General features: G+C 35.7%; 2 protein-coding genes across 2 annotated transcripts; one reads left to right on the top strand and one right to left on the bottom strand.

Annotated features, from left to right (window-relative positions):
- Window positions 1–1,489: 1,489 nt before the first annotated feature.
- LOC103493491 (nuclear pore complex protein NUP43) lies at window positions 1,490–7,222 on the top strand. The gene is made up of 5 exons (XM_008454250.3): window positions 1,490–2,255; window positions 2,608–2,665; window positions 6,198–6,435; window positions 6,606–6,679; window positions 6,866–7,222. Exons 1-5 carry the CDS (start codon window positions 1,627–1,629, stop codon window positions 6,917–6,919), a joined length of 1,053 nt encoding a protein of 350 aa, XP_008452472.1. The 5' UTR covers window positions 1,490–1,626; the 3' UTR covers window positions 6,920–7,222.
- Window positions 7,223–10,046: 2,824 nt separating this feature from the next.
- On the bottom strand, window positions 10,047–12,267 carry LOC103493485 (S-adenosylmethionine decarboxylase proenzyme-like). The gene is made up of 4 exons (XM_008454237.3): window positions 12,088–12,267; window positions 11,695–11,865; window positions 11,577–11,595; window positions 10,047–11,418 (listed from the first exon to the last, which is right to left on the bottom strand). The coding sequence occupies exons 2-4, from the start codon at window positions 11,842–11,844 to the stop codon at window positions 10,286–10,288; spliced, it is 1,302 nt and encodes a 433-aa protein (XP_008452459.1). The 5' UTR covers window positions 11,845–11,865; window positions 12,088–12,267; the 3' UTR covers window positions 10,047–10,285.

Below are 12,267 nucleotides of genomic sequence, written 5' to 3'. Positions count from 1 at the left end.
AACTCATTGTAAACCCCACGAGTTCACAAACTTTTCGAACTTCATGACTCCTTAATCCTCACTATCTTACTTTTTACCCTAAACACCCTCTTAAGTGGTTAGTGGTGTCAAAGTTGGAAATGTTAAGGTCTTCATGTTAACCTATTGGCCCATTTTGGAGTGTTTTGTAACGTTCCAAGTAATTGATTTAGACCTTGACTTAGCTTCTCAATTGTTGAAGTCCTTTTTTTCTTTTTATGGATTCACAAATTTGATAGGTTTGGCTCGCTTGAGCCTTTAAATTCCATTAGGTTAAATCAATTCATAGCAATATTCGATAAGCCAAGAAGGGTCAAGTAAAGTCATCCCTAAGTAGGGATTTCAACTGTTGATGAAATTGAGATTCTTAAACTTTAGTTTCATGCAACCAAGCTATTTGATCAATCAATCTAAATCCTGTTTCTGAAAATTATTTTCGAAGTTTGTGATCAAAAAAGTGTAAACTTTGAAACAACAATTTATGTTTTTAATGTATCTATAAAATACATAACTATATTCAACAATATACAAACATTAAAAAAGATACAGTAATTCATGTTATAAGCTCAATTATTAAATAAAGATAAATAATAAAAAGTACGTAGTATTTTGTAGACATATATACGTTGCAAAGAGAATATTGCACAAACCTATACTAATACTAATACTAATACTAATACTAGGGATTGATTGATTGTGCAATTTTGGGTACTATAAATTATAAATCATATGATATTATAAAAATAAGAATTTTTTAAAATAATATTTTTAGAAAAGTAATGTAAAAATTAGGATAGGATAAAAAATGTGACAATTTACATTTTCAATTTTAAAAAATATCTTTCCTTATCCAAATTTCAATCTCCAATCTTTTTTAAAAAATATATATTAATAAAATATATTATTAAAAAATATATTAAACAAATATTTGCACCCACGTTAATAAATAAGGAGAGATGTTTTTGAAAATTGGAATTTGAAAATTTAATATATATATATATATATATATATATATATTAAATAATGAAAAAAGAAAAAGGTATGGAGTCTACGCAGCAAGCTAAATTACTCTATTTTTGTTAATATTTTTCTTCCTATCCTATTTTTGACATTACTTTTAAAAAATATTATTTAAATTTTTTTTAAAAACAATCCTACACAAAATTTAGAATAAGGTTTTAAATTAAACCCTAAACCCTAAAAGACCGTTTGAGAAAAAGGTTGAGTTATAGATGATTGATGTAATAATAAAACTAGTGTTATGATAAACTTAGTTTTAATATAACATGTATCATAACATGTGTTTGAGAGAATAATTTTAAAATGTAATTTTATGATAAGTATGTATTGGGAAGAAAGATTTAAAAATATAATTTTTAAAAAAATTGAAAAGATAAGATTATCGGAGTCGAAAAAGATTTAAAAAGAAAAAAAAAAAAGAGAGGAAAGAAATGTTACCATAAAACTTCCCTCGGACGAGGATACGGCCCATGAACTTTAATAATAATAAAATACCCCTAAACCTAATATGGCCGGACCGGCGTCTCAAAAAGTTAAATTCCGACATCATTCATCATTTCAATCAAGCTCCCTTAATAAACCCTAACAATGGCGATCCTTAGTCCCCAACAGCAACCTCAAATCCACAGGTTCCCGCAATTCAAGTATGTTGATGGTGTTCGTTGGCTTCCACCACTCTCCGCATTTACCCGGTTTGCCGTAATTGCCCTTTTCGACTCTGATTTTGACTCATCCTCCATTGAAATTCACTCCTTGACTCAAAATCCACTGGATATAGCTCCTCATTCGACATGGGTTTCACCATCAAGAGTATCTTCACTTAAAACCTCTCAACTCCACCAGAACCCTCTTGTTTTCGCTTCGACTTATACAGGTTCTCTTCATGTTTTATCTGTCGAGCCAATGGAAGCGTCGCTCGACTCGGAGCTTTCGGTGCCGGAGAAGATGTTGCACGACGGACCTATTTCATGTGTCGATGTGATGGATAGTGGAGGTGAGTGCCTGACTGTTTCGGAAGATGGACGGGTGAATTTGGTGAGCGTTGGGGAATCTGGATTGAATTATCGTCGGATATTTGATAGTAATGGGTTGGTGTCGTATAACGCGGTGAAATGGGCATCACCTACTGAGTTTGTGACTGGTGGTTGTGGGTTTAGCTTGCAATGGTGGGATCAGAGGAAGCCCGGTGGAGCTGTTTCTCAGTTTAAGGCCGATTGGTATGTGAATTTGTTTATCTTCCCTTGCATCCTCTCATATACATTTGAACATTTTGAACTAGGACTAGGATAGAGTTCTGGGAATCACCCAGCTTTCTAAAACTGGAAGTGGCTTGCATTTGGTAAATTAGAGGTTGTTGCCAGTATGAGAGCGTTGCTACATTATGATCGTAGAAAAATTAAGAAGTCATTGCTGCTTTTATTGACTGTAGAGGAAAGAGTAATTGGTTCTTCTCTAGGTGGACTAGAAATTTTATGTTATGAAATTTTGAGTTGATAGTTGAATCTTCAAAAGTATAAGGTGTCGAAGTTGACAAACACATCTGCTGAATTCCTTATGCCAATGTTGCAGGGCGTCTGGTATAGTTCACTGCATTGATATCCATCCATCGCGAAAGCATACTTGTTTGGTAAAATCTGTTATATTTCTTTCTTATTTCTATATGATACTCAAGCAGTCATAGTTACGTTTGTTTATTTATGTTCTGCATAAGATCTTTGAGTGTTGACTTGTGATTTTTTTTAGAACTTAATATGTTATATGGTCTCTTTTCAAATATTGCAAAATGAACCAAAATATTCACAAATATGCCAAAATTTTACTATCTAGCTGCACATATAGAGTCTATCATGATCTATCAACTATAGATATTGAAATTTTGTCATATTTGTAAATATTTTTAGTAGTTTTGTCATATAAAACAATTTTCCATATTATTATTATTATTATATAGAATATTTAATTTTTTAATTTTCAATTTTTTTTAACTAAGAAACTATCTCACTAATAAATGAAAAGGAGTAGAACTCTAAGCACCTAAAGATTAATTACAACAAGATCTTGAATTGAAATTAAAAAGGATAAGTTGTGATGAAAGGACTTCTCTAGCTTTACACCAAAAGAAAATAGTAGAAAGAACCAAATTCATGAATAGATAAAAAGAGGAGGAAATATCTCCGAAAAGACGACCATTACCTTCACCCCTAAGATGACAAAAGAAATCCTGCATAAGGCTAATCACAGTGTCTTTCTCATCCATCATAGGATATCCCACAGTGTTAACATGCCCAAGTAAGACTTGCCGGATGAAGAACCTAACATTCTTGGGATCCTTTGTCCTCTAGACCTCATCGAAAACCGACTCAGAGTATGGAGACGGATCTAACAAAAGACTAAACAGGGACTTACCCATGAAACCTCTACTAGGATCAGGATTCCAAACACGGACATCTCTTCTCCTCCCTAAAAATACACCCCTCAAGCGAGGAGTTTAGCTTACCGTTGCTGTCAAATTCTTCAAACAGCCTTAAGAAATTCTCTTTCAGAAGGTCCCAGAAATTTAGGATGAATTCTGATGTAAAACCATCTGCCCCCGGGTCTTATTTTTCCCCAATTCTTGAACAGCCCTTTTAATTTCGAGTAGGGAGATTTTTGCCACAAGCTGAGAATTCTGGTTTCTAGTCACTCTAAGCCATTCAAGATTGAATGGAATTGATCTGATTCCATCACACTTGGGGTAAAGCAAGGAATAAAATCCCAGCATCAAATCTTCAATTTCTTGGAAGGATTTTGTTAAATCCTAAGCACTCTTATTTCAGAAGCCACACCTTAGACACTGTAGCATCAAAATGGAGAGCAAGATGAAAAAGCCGAGGTGAGCAATCATAATAGGGCCACAACTAAGCCAAGGGATCCTCTAGAGCAAAGTAGAGGTTCCATTACCACGACAATGCTGAGCTAGATTTGCAACCAAATCCAATAGTCTGATAAATGAAACACCAAGGAGCTTTAAAAGGACAAGATGGAATCAGTCTCGGGCAACCTCCTCCCATAAAGAATAAATCATAAACAGCATTCATAAGCTTCTGCCATGCCACTTTCCTTTGTACCAAATCTCCAAATCCATTTATGTACTGAAGCATAATTACATTGGCGAAAATTTCATATACCCATACCACCCATCAATTTTGGAAAATAGGTAATCTCCAAATTCACATTAGGTGTACTGCCATCATCACGAGAGCTTACCCAAAAACAATCTCAAGTTAATTTGTCTAGAATCTTTGATACCTTGGGAGGAGATAGAAACAAAGATGAATAATAAGTTGGCATACTAGCTAGAGTAGATTGGATAAACATATGTCTACCTTCCTATGAAATAAAAACATACTTTAAATTATGAAGCTTGGCTGGAGGCGCCCAATGACAGGTTGCCAAAATGAAACAATCTTAGAGTTACCACCCAAGGGAAGACTTAGGTAGGGCGATAGCCAGTGAACCTGTTAGCAACAACATGTTGTCTCATAATCATCAATATGGATCCCAAGCAATTCACTATTAGAGAGACTGTGTTTTTAAACCAGAGACCCTCTAACAAATATTAACAATCTCAAAAAGATGTACTGAGGTAGTTGAAAACAAAGGGTGTCATCAAATCTGCCATAATATTGCATAGACGAGCACTATGGGCCATAAGTCAACTAAGGCAATCCAAAAACACTATAAATAATAAGCATGAAAGAGGGTCACCTTAATGTACTCCACAACATGGAGCCACTTATATTTTCGTCAACCTCATTGAGCCACTTCAATTTGTAGTGTTGATGTCAATAAATATGCTTGACTTGTTAGTAATTCAATTTGTTCTTGAAGATTCCTATGAGAGATAATTTGATCATGAAATAAAGGACAAGTGTCTTCCAAACTTGAAATTGCAGGGTTCTCTGCAAAGGGTGCTGAAGGAATAGGCAAGCCGGTCAAGAGCTTTCCAGGATAGTGAGATGGTTTGGGTGGATTAGATTAATCTTTCTTGTTCAATTATCTTTGTCTGAGTGCCCCTTGAGGATTCTTGAATGGCAATAGAGGAGTTTTTCTGATCAATAAGGATTGATCATGTGGCGAGGGCCTGATAAGAAATGGTTGCAGTGAGGCATGGTAGCTAGAGACGATTATGGCTCAAGATGAGAAGAGAGAGGACGCTTCATTACATTAGATATGGGTCTCAAGTCTTGTTGCACTCCACAATCAAAGTTTTCAAACTTAATATTTCTATCCTAAAACTTTGTGAGATATATAGTTTCTTTACTCTCTTCCATTTGTGATACAATAAAAATGTTCCCATACCAAATGATGTGAAAACTCTAGTGATAACTGGGAACTCTTTGGTGACGTGAGCTAAGTCACAAACACTAAAACTCCCAACTCCATTCGAATTCGATTTCAACCCTAAGTTTAGGTTTGAAGTGGAGAGTCTTAAGATCATCAAAATCGCAAGAAAAAGATCATGTTCTTAGCCCTAGAGTTGAACACTCCACAAGACTGAATGATTAATCCTACTTGAATGTCGTTGGGCAAGTTGAAAGAAAAAGTGAAAAGGGTAAAACTCAATTCATCACATTCTATCCTCAACAGCTTAATGTCTATTGGCAAGGCTTTAGATGGTTTGCCAACAAAATCCTAAATGCCAATTGCCACATCATCAACACGACAAAAAGATTAACCTTGGCCTTTTTAATAATGTTTTAGAAAGGAAAGGATAAAATTGAAAAGAAATAAAATTGGATCGAAATTATTGAATAAAAATCTAAAGACCTTGGCAGTTCATATCAATTCAGTTTGGATAGTTGCTAAATGAGCCATCTGTCAAACTCCTCAATAGTCTTCTTGATCTTATTCTTTTAGTAGATTAATTTGGCAGAGTTATTGAGCTATTTAATAAAGTTAAATCAGACACACACACACATTGCCCGCAGACAATTTTATGCAACTGGTGTTGTCTACTTTGCTTGCGATGTTCAGATCTCCTGTTCTAATTGAAATTGTGTTGTCCCCTAACTTTGAAAATTGGTTTCTTATCTAAAGGTGTCATGACTTGTTCAATATTTCTTATTCCGCCCTTACTTCAGCTTTGATGTTAGAGTGCTTATTATTCCTCATGTTAGGCAGGGGGCTCTTTTGGTACTGTCTTTGCCTGGGATTTGAGGTCACAACAGCAGCCTATCATTCTTTCGGGTCTAGAAGGGACCAAAACATCAAATCCTTCGCCATGTGAAAGTGAGGTTTGGGAGGTTCACTATGATCCTTATATTAAGTCTGGCAATCTAGGTGGCATGTCATCTACACAGATTTTACCTGCTATGATCTGCTCTGAGGACGGGATTCTAACAAGTATTGAGCAAGGTATGAACTGGTGCTGTACCCCTGTTTGGTTGGCAGGTTGGGTCAACCATCGTTTATCCAACGTCATTTTGTTGGTTTATATTGTTTCTGTTTTCTAATATCTGAAAAAGTTTATTTTCTAATCCATATTCGTAAACTGGCTTAACTTTTTTTAATTATGTCACTTTTAGGCAAGGAGCCTGTGGAACTGCTGGCAGAACCATGTGCAATTAATGGTTTCGACATTGACCGTCAACATCCATCAGTAAGTAGCCCGTATACTATTTTTTGCAAAGTTGTGTTGTACTTGTGATGATAAGATTTCTAGTTCCAACTGAAACCGTGTGTTGTAACCTAACTGTGAAAATTGGCTTCTTATGTGAAAGATCTGTGAGGGTTTAGGTTGGGGTAGCGTGGCTATCTTTTGAGACTCTCTAAATATGCTATGCAGGAAGTAATATGTAACTTGGAGTGGGAATCCGTTGCCATCCTCTCAAGATCTTGATTTTCAGAATCAGAAGTCATCGTTTTTCCTAAATTCAGGTTCCAATCCACTATATAAATTCCTTTAACAATTTAAGAAGTATCCTTAGCTTTCTATCTTCTTAGCTTTCTGTCTTCCATTGAGTGCATGCAATTTCTTAGTTTTAGGCTCATGTAAATTTGGCTGTAGCTTTGTTTGTTTACCACATAATTGGAACTCAATTTTGATATGAATTTTCTTACTGGTCAGAGACCATATTAGGGGGATATTTATGATGTTGTTTTGATTTGTATTTTATATGTATTTAACCTGTTCTCCATTCAACTCCTCAGCTTGTCGCTTTCACTTTTAATTTTTTATACCAAATAGAATAACTTTTTCTCCCAATATAATTTTACACAATGTAAAATACTTAATCTATATCGAATCTTTTTTTTATTGGGATTATTATTTGCTATTTCTGAATTATAGTTTGGCAGATGCTGGTGTTTTTTTTTTTTTTTGTGCTTTCTTTTCCGGCCGAATACAAACCTTCCTGCTAGTAAGTTACGAGAAAATACTCATGCCGCGATATTTCTTTTTATCATTAGATTAAACATGTATTGTGACATTTTATTACATTCGTAAATATTTTAGTTTATTTTGTTATATTTAAAAACATATAGTATACATTAAAGTCTAAAAACGTTGCATGAAAATTAAAGTATTTATATAGGTTACTATCCTTACAATGGACCATCGATATTATTTGATGGGCAGGGCTTTATTTTAAAGGTTATCTAGACTATTTTTGTTTTGTTCTTTTTTTTTTTTTCTTTATTAAGAAACATTCCATTGATAAAATGAAATAAGGAAAGACCCCAAACTCATAAAAATGATTTAAAAAGAGTGTCAATCGGAAACTAAGACAGAGGCTAAAGTTCTTAAAAGGGTGCCTAATCTTGCACCTGTAAAAACTTCTAGACAACACGAGATTGAAAAAAAGAAGAAGAAAGAATTAAAAGAGGAAATCGAATTCTGGTAGAGATGCTAGAAAGTTCAGAAGGAAAAGGATGTCCCACCAAAAGAGATTCAATTATGTCATAAATATTGTTAGAGTATGTGCTGTAGTTGACCCCAACTAACAGCATCCAAGATGTTGTGTCAAAATTGCCCTGCAAAGGAACAGTGCATAAATAAATGAGCAGGAGACTCGGCATGGGCTTGACAACATAATACAACCATGATGGAGAAAGAGACATAAGGCATACGAGGTTGAAGACGATGAATAGTATTAATGGCATCGTGGCTAAGCTTCCAATAGAAATTTTTTATTTTCTTTGGATAGTGATCCAACCAAATGATGACAAAATAAAGATCCCGTGGATAAGGCTCAAGAGAATCTATTGAATCTGGACTGTCATGGATAATTGTCTCCTATCATAAAATCGATTTACTACATGTGAATACCACATCACCCAGCTCAAAAGAAAAAGCAACTTGAATGAATTCATTGTTTCCTTAATTCTCCATTATTTTTATTTTTACATGTTTTTAGTAGATATCCTTCGAGGGCACTTTTGAAATTTTAGAAACCAATTAATTCCCTAGAATTGAAACCCAATGAAGATATGTTAACAAAAACCAAACACACTGTAAATATTATAAGATTGGTCTATGGCAGTGTAGGAAGGGAGTGTTGTAATGAAGTTGGATTGGAATTAGTTTCGACTCGTGTTTGGTTTATAATATTCCAACTCCTTGCTACTCACATTCGTTGCAATCCAACCACTGCATTACCAATCGGGATTAAATCTCCCACCTTTAGGATGAAAATCATGTCAATTATCGTTGATTTAAGCATACTTTGATGAGTTATAAAAGTATTTAAATCAACACAAAACAAATCTCTTGATTGCCACACACATTTCAACATTGGATAAAAGTTACAATTAGAAATTAAAATCAATCTCTCATAATTTCTAAAAATAAAGTTTAGTATGATGGACATTTTAATGAGTAATGAAATTGAAAGCTATGTAGCATCACAAACTCAAATAACATGGAGAGAATAAAAAAAAATTAAAATGATAATAATAATAATAATAATAATAATAATAATAATAATAATAATAATAAATAGCTAAATCCAACCCAATCTTGCAATCAAAACACAAACATAAAAAATACTGAATGTTTGAGATATTTAGATATGATATATAACTAAGCAATTTCTTATTCATAGTCTTCAAAAGAGTAAAGATTGGGAATCCACCATTCCAACCCTAAAAAAATCTCCTTTATTTGATTCTTTCTTGTTTCAAACGATTCACCACATTTATTACACCAAACCAAACAAAATCAAATCCTTCAATCTAAAGAGTAAAAGAGAAAAGTTATAAAAGAACAAAGTTTCAATAAACCTTTCAATTCACCCCAAGCACTATAAGATATGACTTTTCTCAATGCACGTCAGAGAATAAGTCATGCAATACGTCAGACATAACTTTTTCTCAACATGGAGAGTTATGTTAACTTCTCAACTTCAATATCCGCTTAGTGTTGTTGGAAGAAAGTTCCTCAAGTTAAACATAAGTGAATCTGAACGTATGCCAATGCCACCATATATATAATTCTCACTTTTATCCTACCTAATAGTTCATTAAAAATATTAACATAGCACAAACAAAATGTTCACTACGAACATATATTTCTATAGGGTTCAAAAAAAAAAAAACATATAACTACATAGAAAGTACAATTAAATTGTCAATAAAAAAGGATTTCTACTGGCCTCTACGTTTGAAAAGGCAACCTTCTAAATGAGGAAAAAAGAAATACTATGACGAAGTTTAAGCATCAATAAAGGAAAATTGCACCTACACAACTCACCCGGTGACCAAAACACCGATTAGAGTTAGAGTGGCTCCAAAGGTTTGTGTACATGCTTTGATGTGGGCCTTAAAAAGCAAATCGTAAAAGATTGTAACAATCACAATCCTAAAGTGGTTCTAAAGGTTTGATTATCTTTGATATCCATCGTTGATATCAATTTTTGTTCAAACAGTTTAGTTAGACACACCTATTGTTTAATGATTTTATTGATTATTGTTGTTTGATATCGATTTTTATTCAACAAGATTGGATGGTCTCAATAGTAAATGTATAATTGGAGAAAAATGAGTGATTTCAACATTGAAAACCACATTTAATTTATTCAAAATTCAAAACCAAAATGTACAATAACACTTTAACCATTACTATCACAAATAAAAATTCACTCCAAACTCCCGAAAACAAAGCACAGTCTAATCACGTTTCGGGACCCATTAGAGAAAAGAAAAGCTTCAAAACACATAAAATGATAACCCCCATCTTTTTTTTCTTCTTTCTACATTATTATTCTTTCTAAGCTGAGGACAATCGGCAGAGCACCACCTCTTCCTCCGCCGCATTGGCGGCAGCCTCCTTCCAGCACTGCATCAGTAAAGTCTTGCACGCCGGGGCCTCCACGTACCTTCTTCTATCCACGGTGTACGTACGGTAAACTAGCAACTCGCCACCTAGCATCTCCTGCTTCACCACGTTCTCACACGTGTACCCCTCCACGTCAGAATGATCCACAGCCCATGAGCGGAAGCTGTCGCCGTCGCCGCATGTGGCGGCGATTGAGAATTCCGCTGGAGAAAAGCATCGGAGTACTCGATTCACCAGCTCCGAGAACGGAAGCTCCATCGCGTCGAATCCCATAGCTTCGTAGCTGGCGTAACTGAAGCCATCCTCTGGAGTAACGTGCACTGTAGAGTAAGCTGTACCTTCGATTCCGTTCATTGAGTACCCACACGGATCGAATTCGAAGTCGCAGATTATGTGAGTTGGAATTATCTCGGAGATTTTGGACATTTTTGTCATTTTTTCCGCCGATGAGTCTTCTTCTCCAGGTTTTTTGAAGAAAACTGCAGCTTTCTCTCTGTTCAAGCCCGTCATGCAAATCTCTAGACTAACCAGATCCATTCGGTTCACATTCGAGTGCGATTTCACGGCGGAGTAGATGTGCCAGTTGCGATTCGGAACTGCCGGATCGCCGATCACGTACGCCTCGGAGTGGAAATGGCCGAAATAGACATTCAGGGCGGTGACTTCCTCGGAGAAGCTCCGGTGAGGAGCAGGTTGATAGTCAGGGAAGATGAAGGTTCCACGAGAGTATTTAACGGAAACGGCGGCGAGTGAGAGTGAATCGGCAAGTTGGAGTATAATCGGAATGGAGAGGAGAAGCTTGGTGGTGCCGCAAGTTTTGAGGATGATTGTCCGTGGATAGACGAAGAGGCTCGACTCGGAGAGGACGTAAGAATCGAAATCGGAGTTGGAGAGATGAGAGACGATAGTGCAGCAAGCAGGTTCGAGAATTGAATCGAGTTGAGCTCGAGTCAGAGCTCGTAGACCGAGTCCTTCGGGGTCCTGAAAAATAGGCGGCTCAGAGAAAGTGATCTCTAGGCGTTTCTCGAAGCCTTCGAATCCGATCGGAGAAGGAGGTTGTTCCGGCGCCGAAGCGTCCGTGAGTTTGGTGAGCACAGTCATGGTTGCAAAGGAAATCAAAGCTTCTCTAAATAACAGGAAAAATCAACAAAAGCAAGCGAAAGAAATCTGGAAGGTTTTTGTTCTGAGAATGAACAAGAAATCGGCCGTAATCAAAAGTATCAAGATGGCTTCCTCACGCACTGTCAAAACAAAAAGGAAATCAAATTACAACATAAGAATCCACAAAGTTTACTCAAGAAAAAACTCGATCGAACAAGAAATCGAGAAAACAATCTCACATTTGAATAGGCAGCAGATCGGAACTTCTCAATGCCACCGTGAGGACGAACGTCTTCAATAATGTAACCAAGAGGAGCTTCGTATTGTTGCCTTTTACTACTCTTGCTACTACTACTATTAGATTTCTTCTTACCGCCTTTCGTCTCCATTACAACATCCACGCTTCTTCTCTGCAAAGAACTCCACAAATCAGAAAATTACACAACGAAAACGCATAAGTTCAAAAATACCTTTCGAATGAGAAAAGCGTGGATGTAATTTGTGGATCAAGATTCTCAAATAAACAACGAAAATGCATAAGTTCAAAAATACCTTTCGAATGAGAAAAGAAACGGAAAAGAAGCATATAAATCAAACACCAGAACTGAGAAATTAATAATCGTAATACTTACAGAATCTTCGTCAATGGCGGAACGAATTTAGGTTGGAAGGGGAAATTTCCAAAGAAAGAAAGTGATAAACACCACAGGAAAATTGGTAGAAGGAGGAAGGAAGAGGGATTATTGGTGCTGAAGAAAGAGAGAATGAGAGGGAACGAAGGATTTGATGTTGTGAGGTAAAGCAGGAATCGG

Source organism: Cucumis melo, chromosome 5 (assembly GCF_025177605.1).
Source record: "Cucumis melo cultivar AY chromosome 5, USDA_Cmelo_AY_1.0, whole genome shotgun sequence".
Lineage (NCBI taxonomy): Eukaryota > Viridiplantae > Streptophyta > Magnoliopsida > Cucurbitales > Cucurbitaceae > Cucumis > Cucumis melo.
This window is presented reverse-complemented; position numbering and strand designations above follow the sequence as displayed.

What these genes read in the sequence shown, in the direction of transcription:
- LOC103493491 (XM_008454250.3), top strand. Translation starts at nt 1,627, where the DNA reads ATGGCGATCCTTAGTCCCCAACAGCAACCTCAAATCCACAGGTTCCCG. An exon ending in TCTAACAAGTATTGAGCAAG is followed by an intron (nt 6,436 to 6,605) that starts GTATGAACTGGT and finishes TGTCACTTTTAG; the next exon opens with GCAAGGAGCCTGTGGAACTG. An exon ending in TTGACCGTCAACATCCATCA is followed by an intron (nt 6,680 to 6,865) that starts GTAAGTAGCCCG and finishes TATGCTATGCAG; the next exon opens with GAAGTAATATGTAACTTGGA.
- LOC103493485 (XM_008454237.3), bottom strand. Translation starts at nt 11,844, where the DNA reads ATGGAGACGAAAGGCGGTAAGAAGAAATCTAATAGTAGTAGTAGCAAG.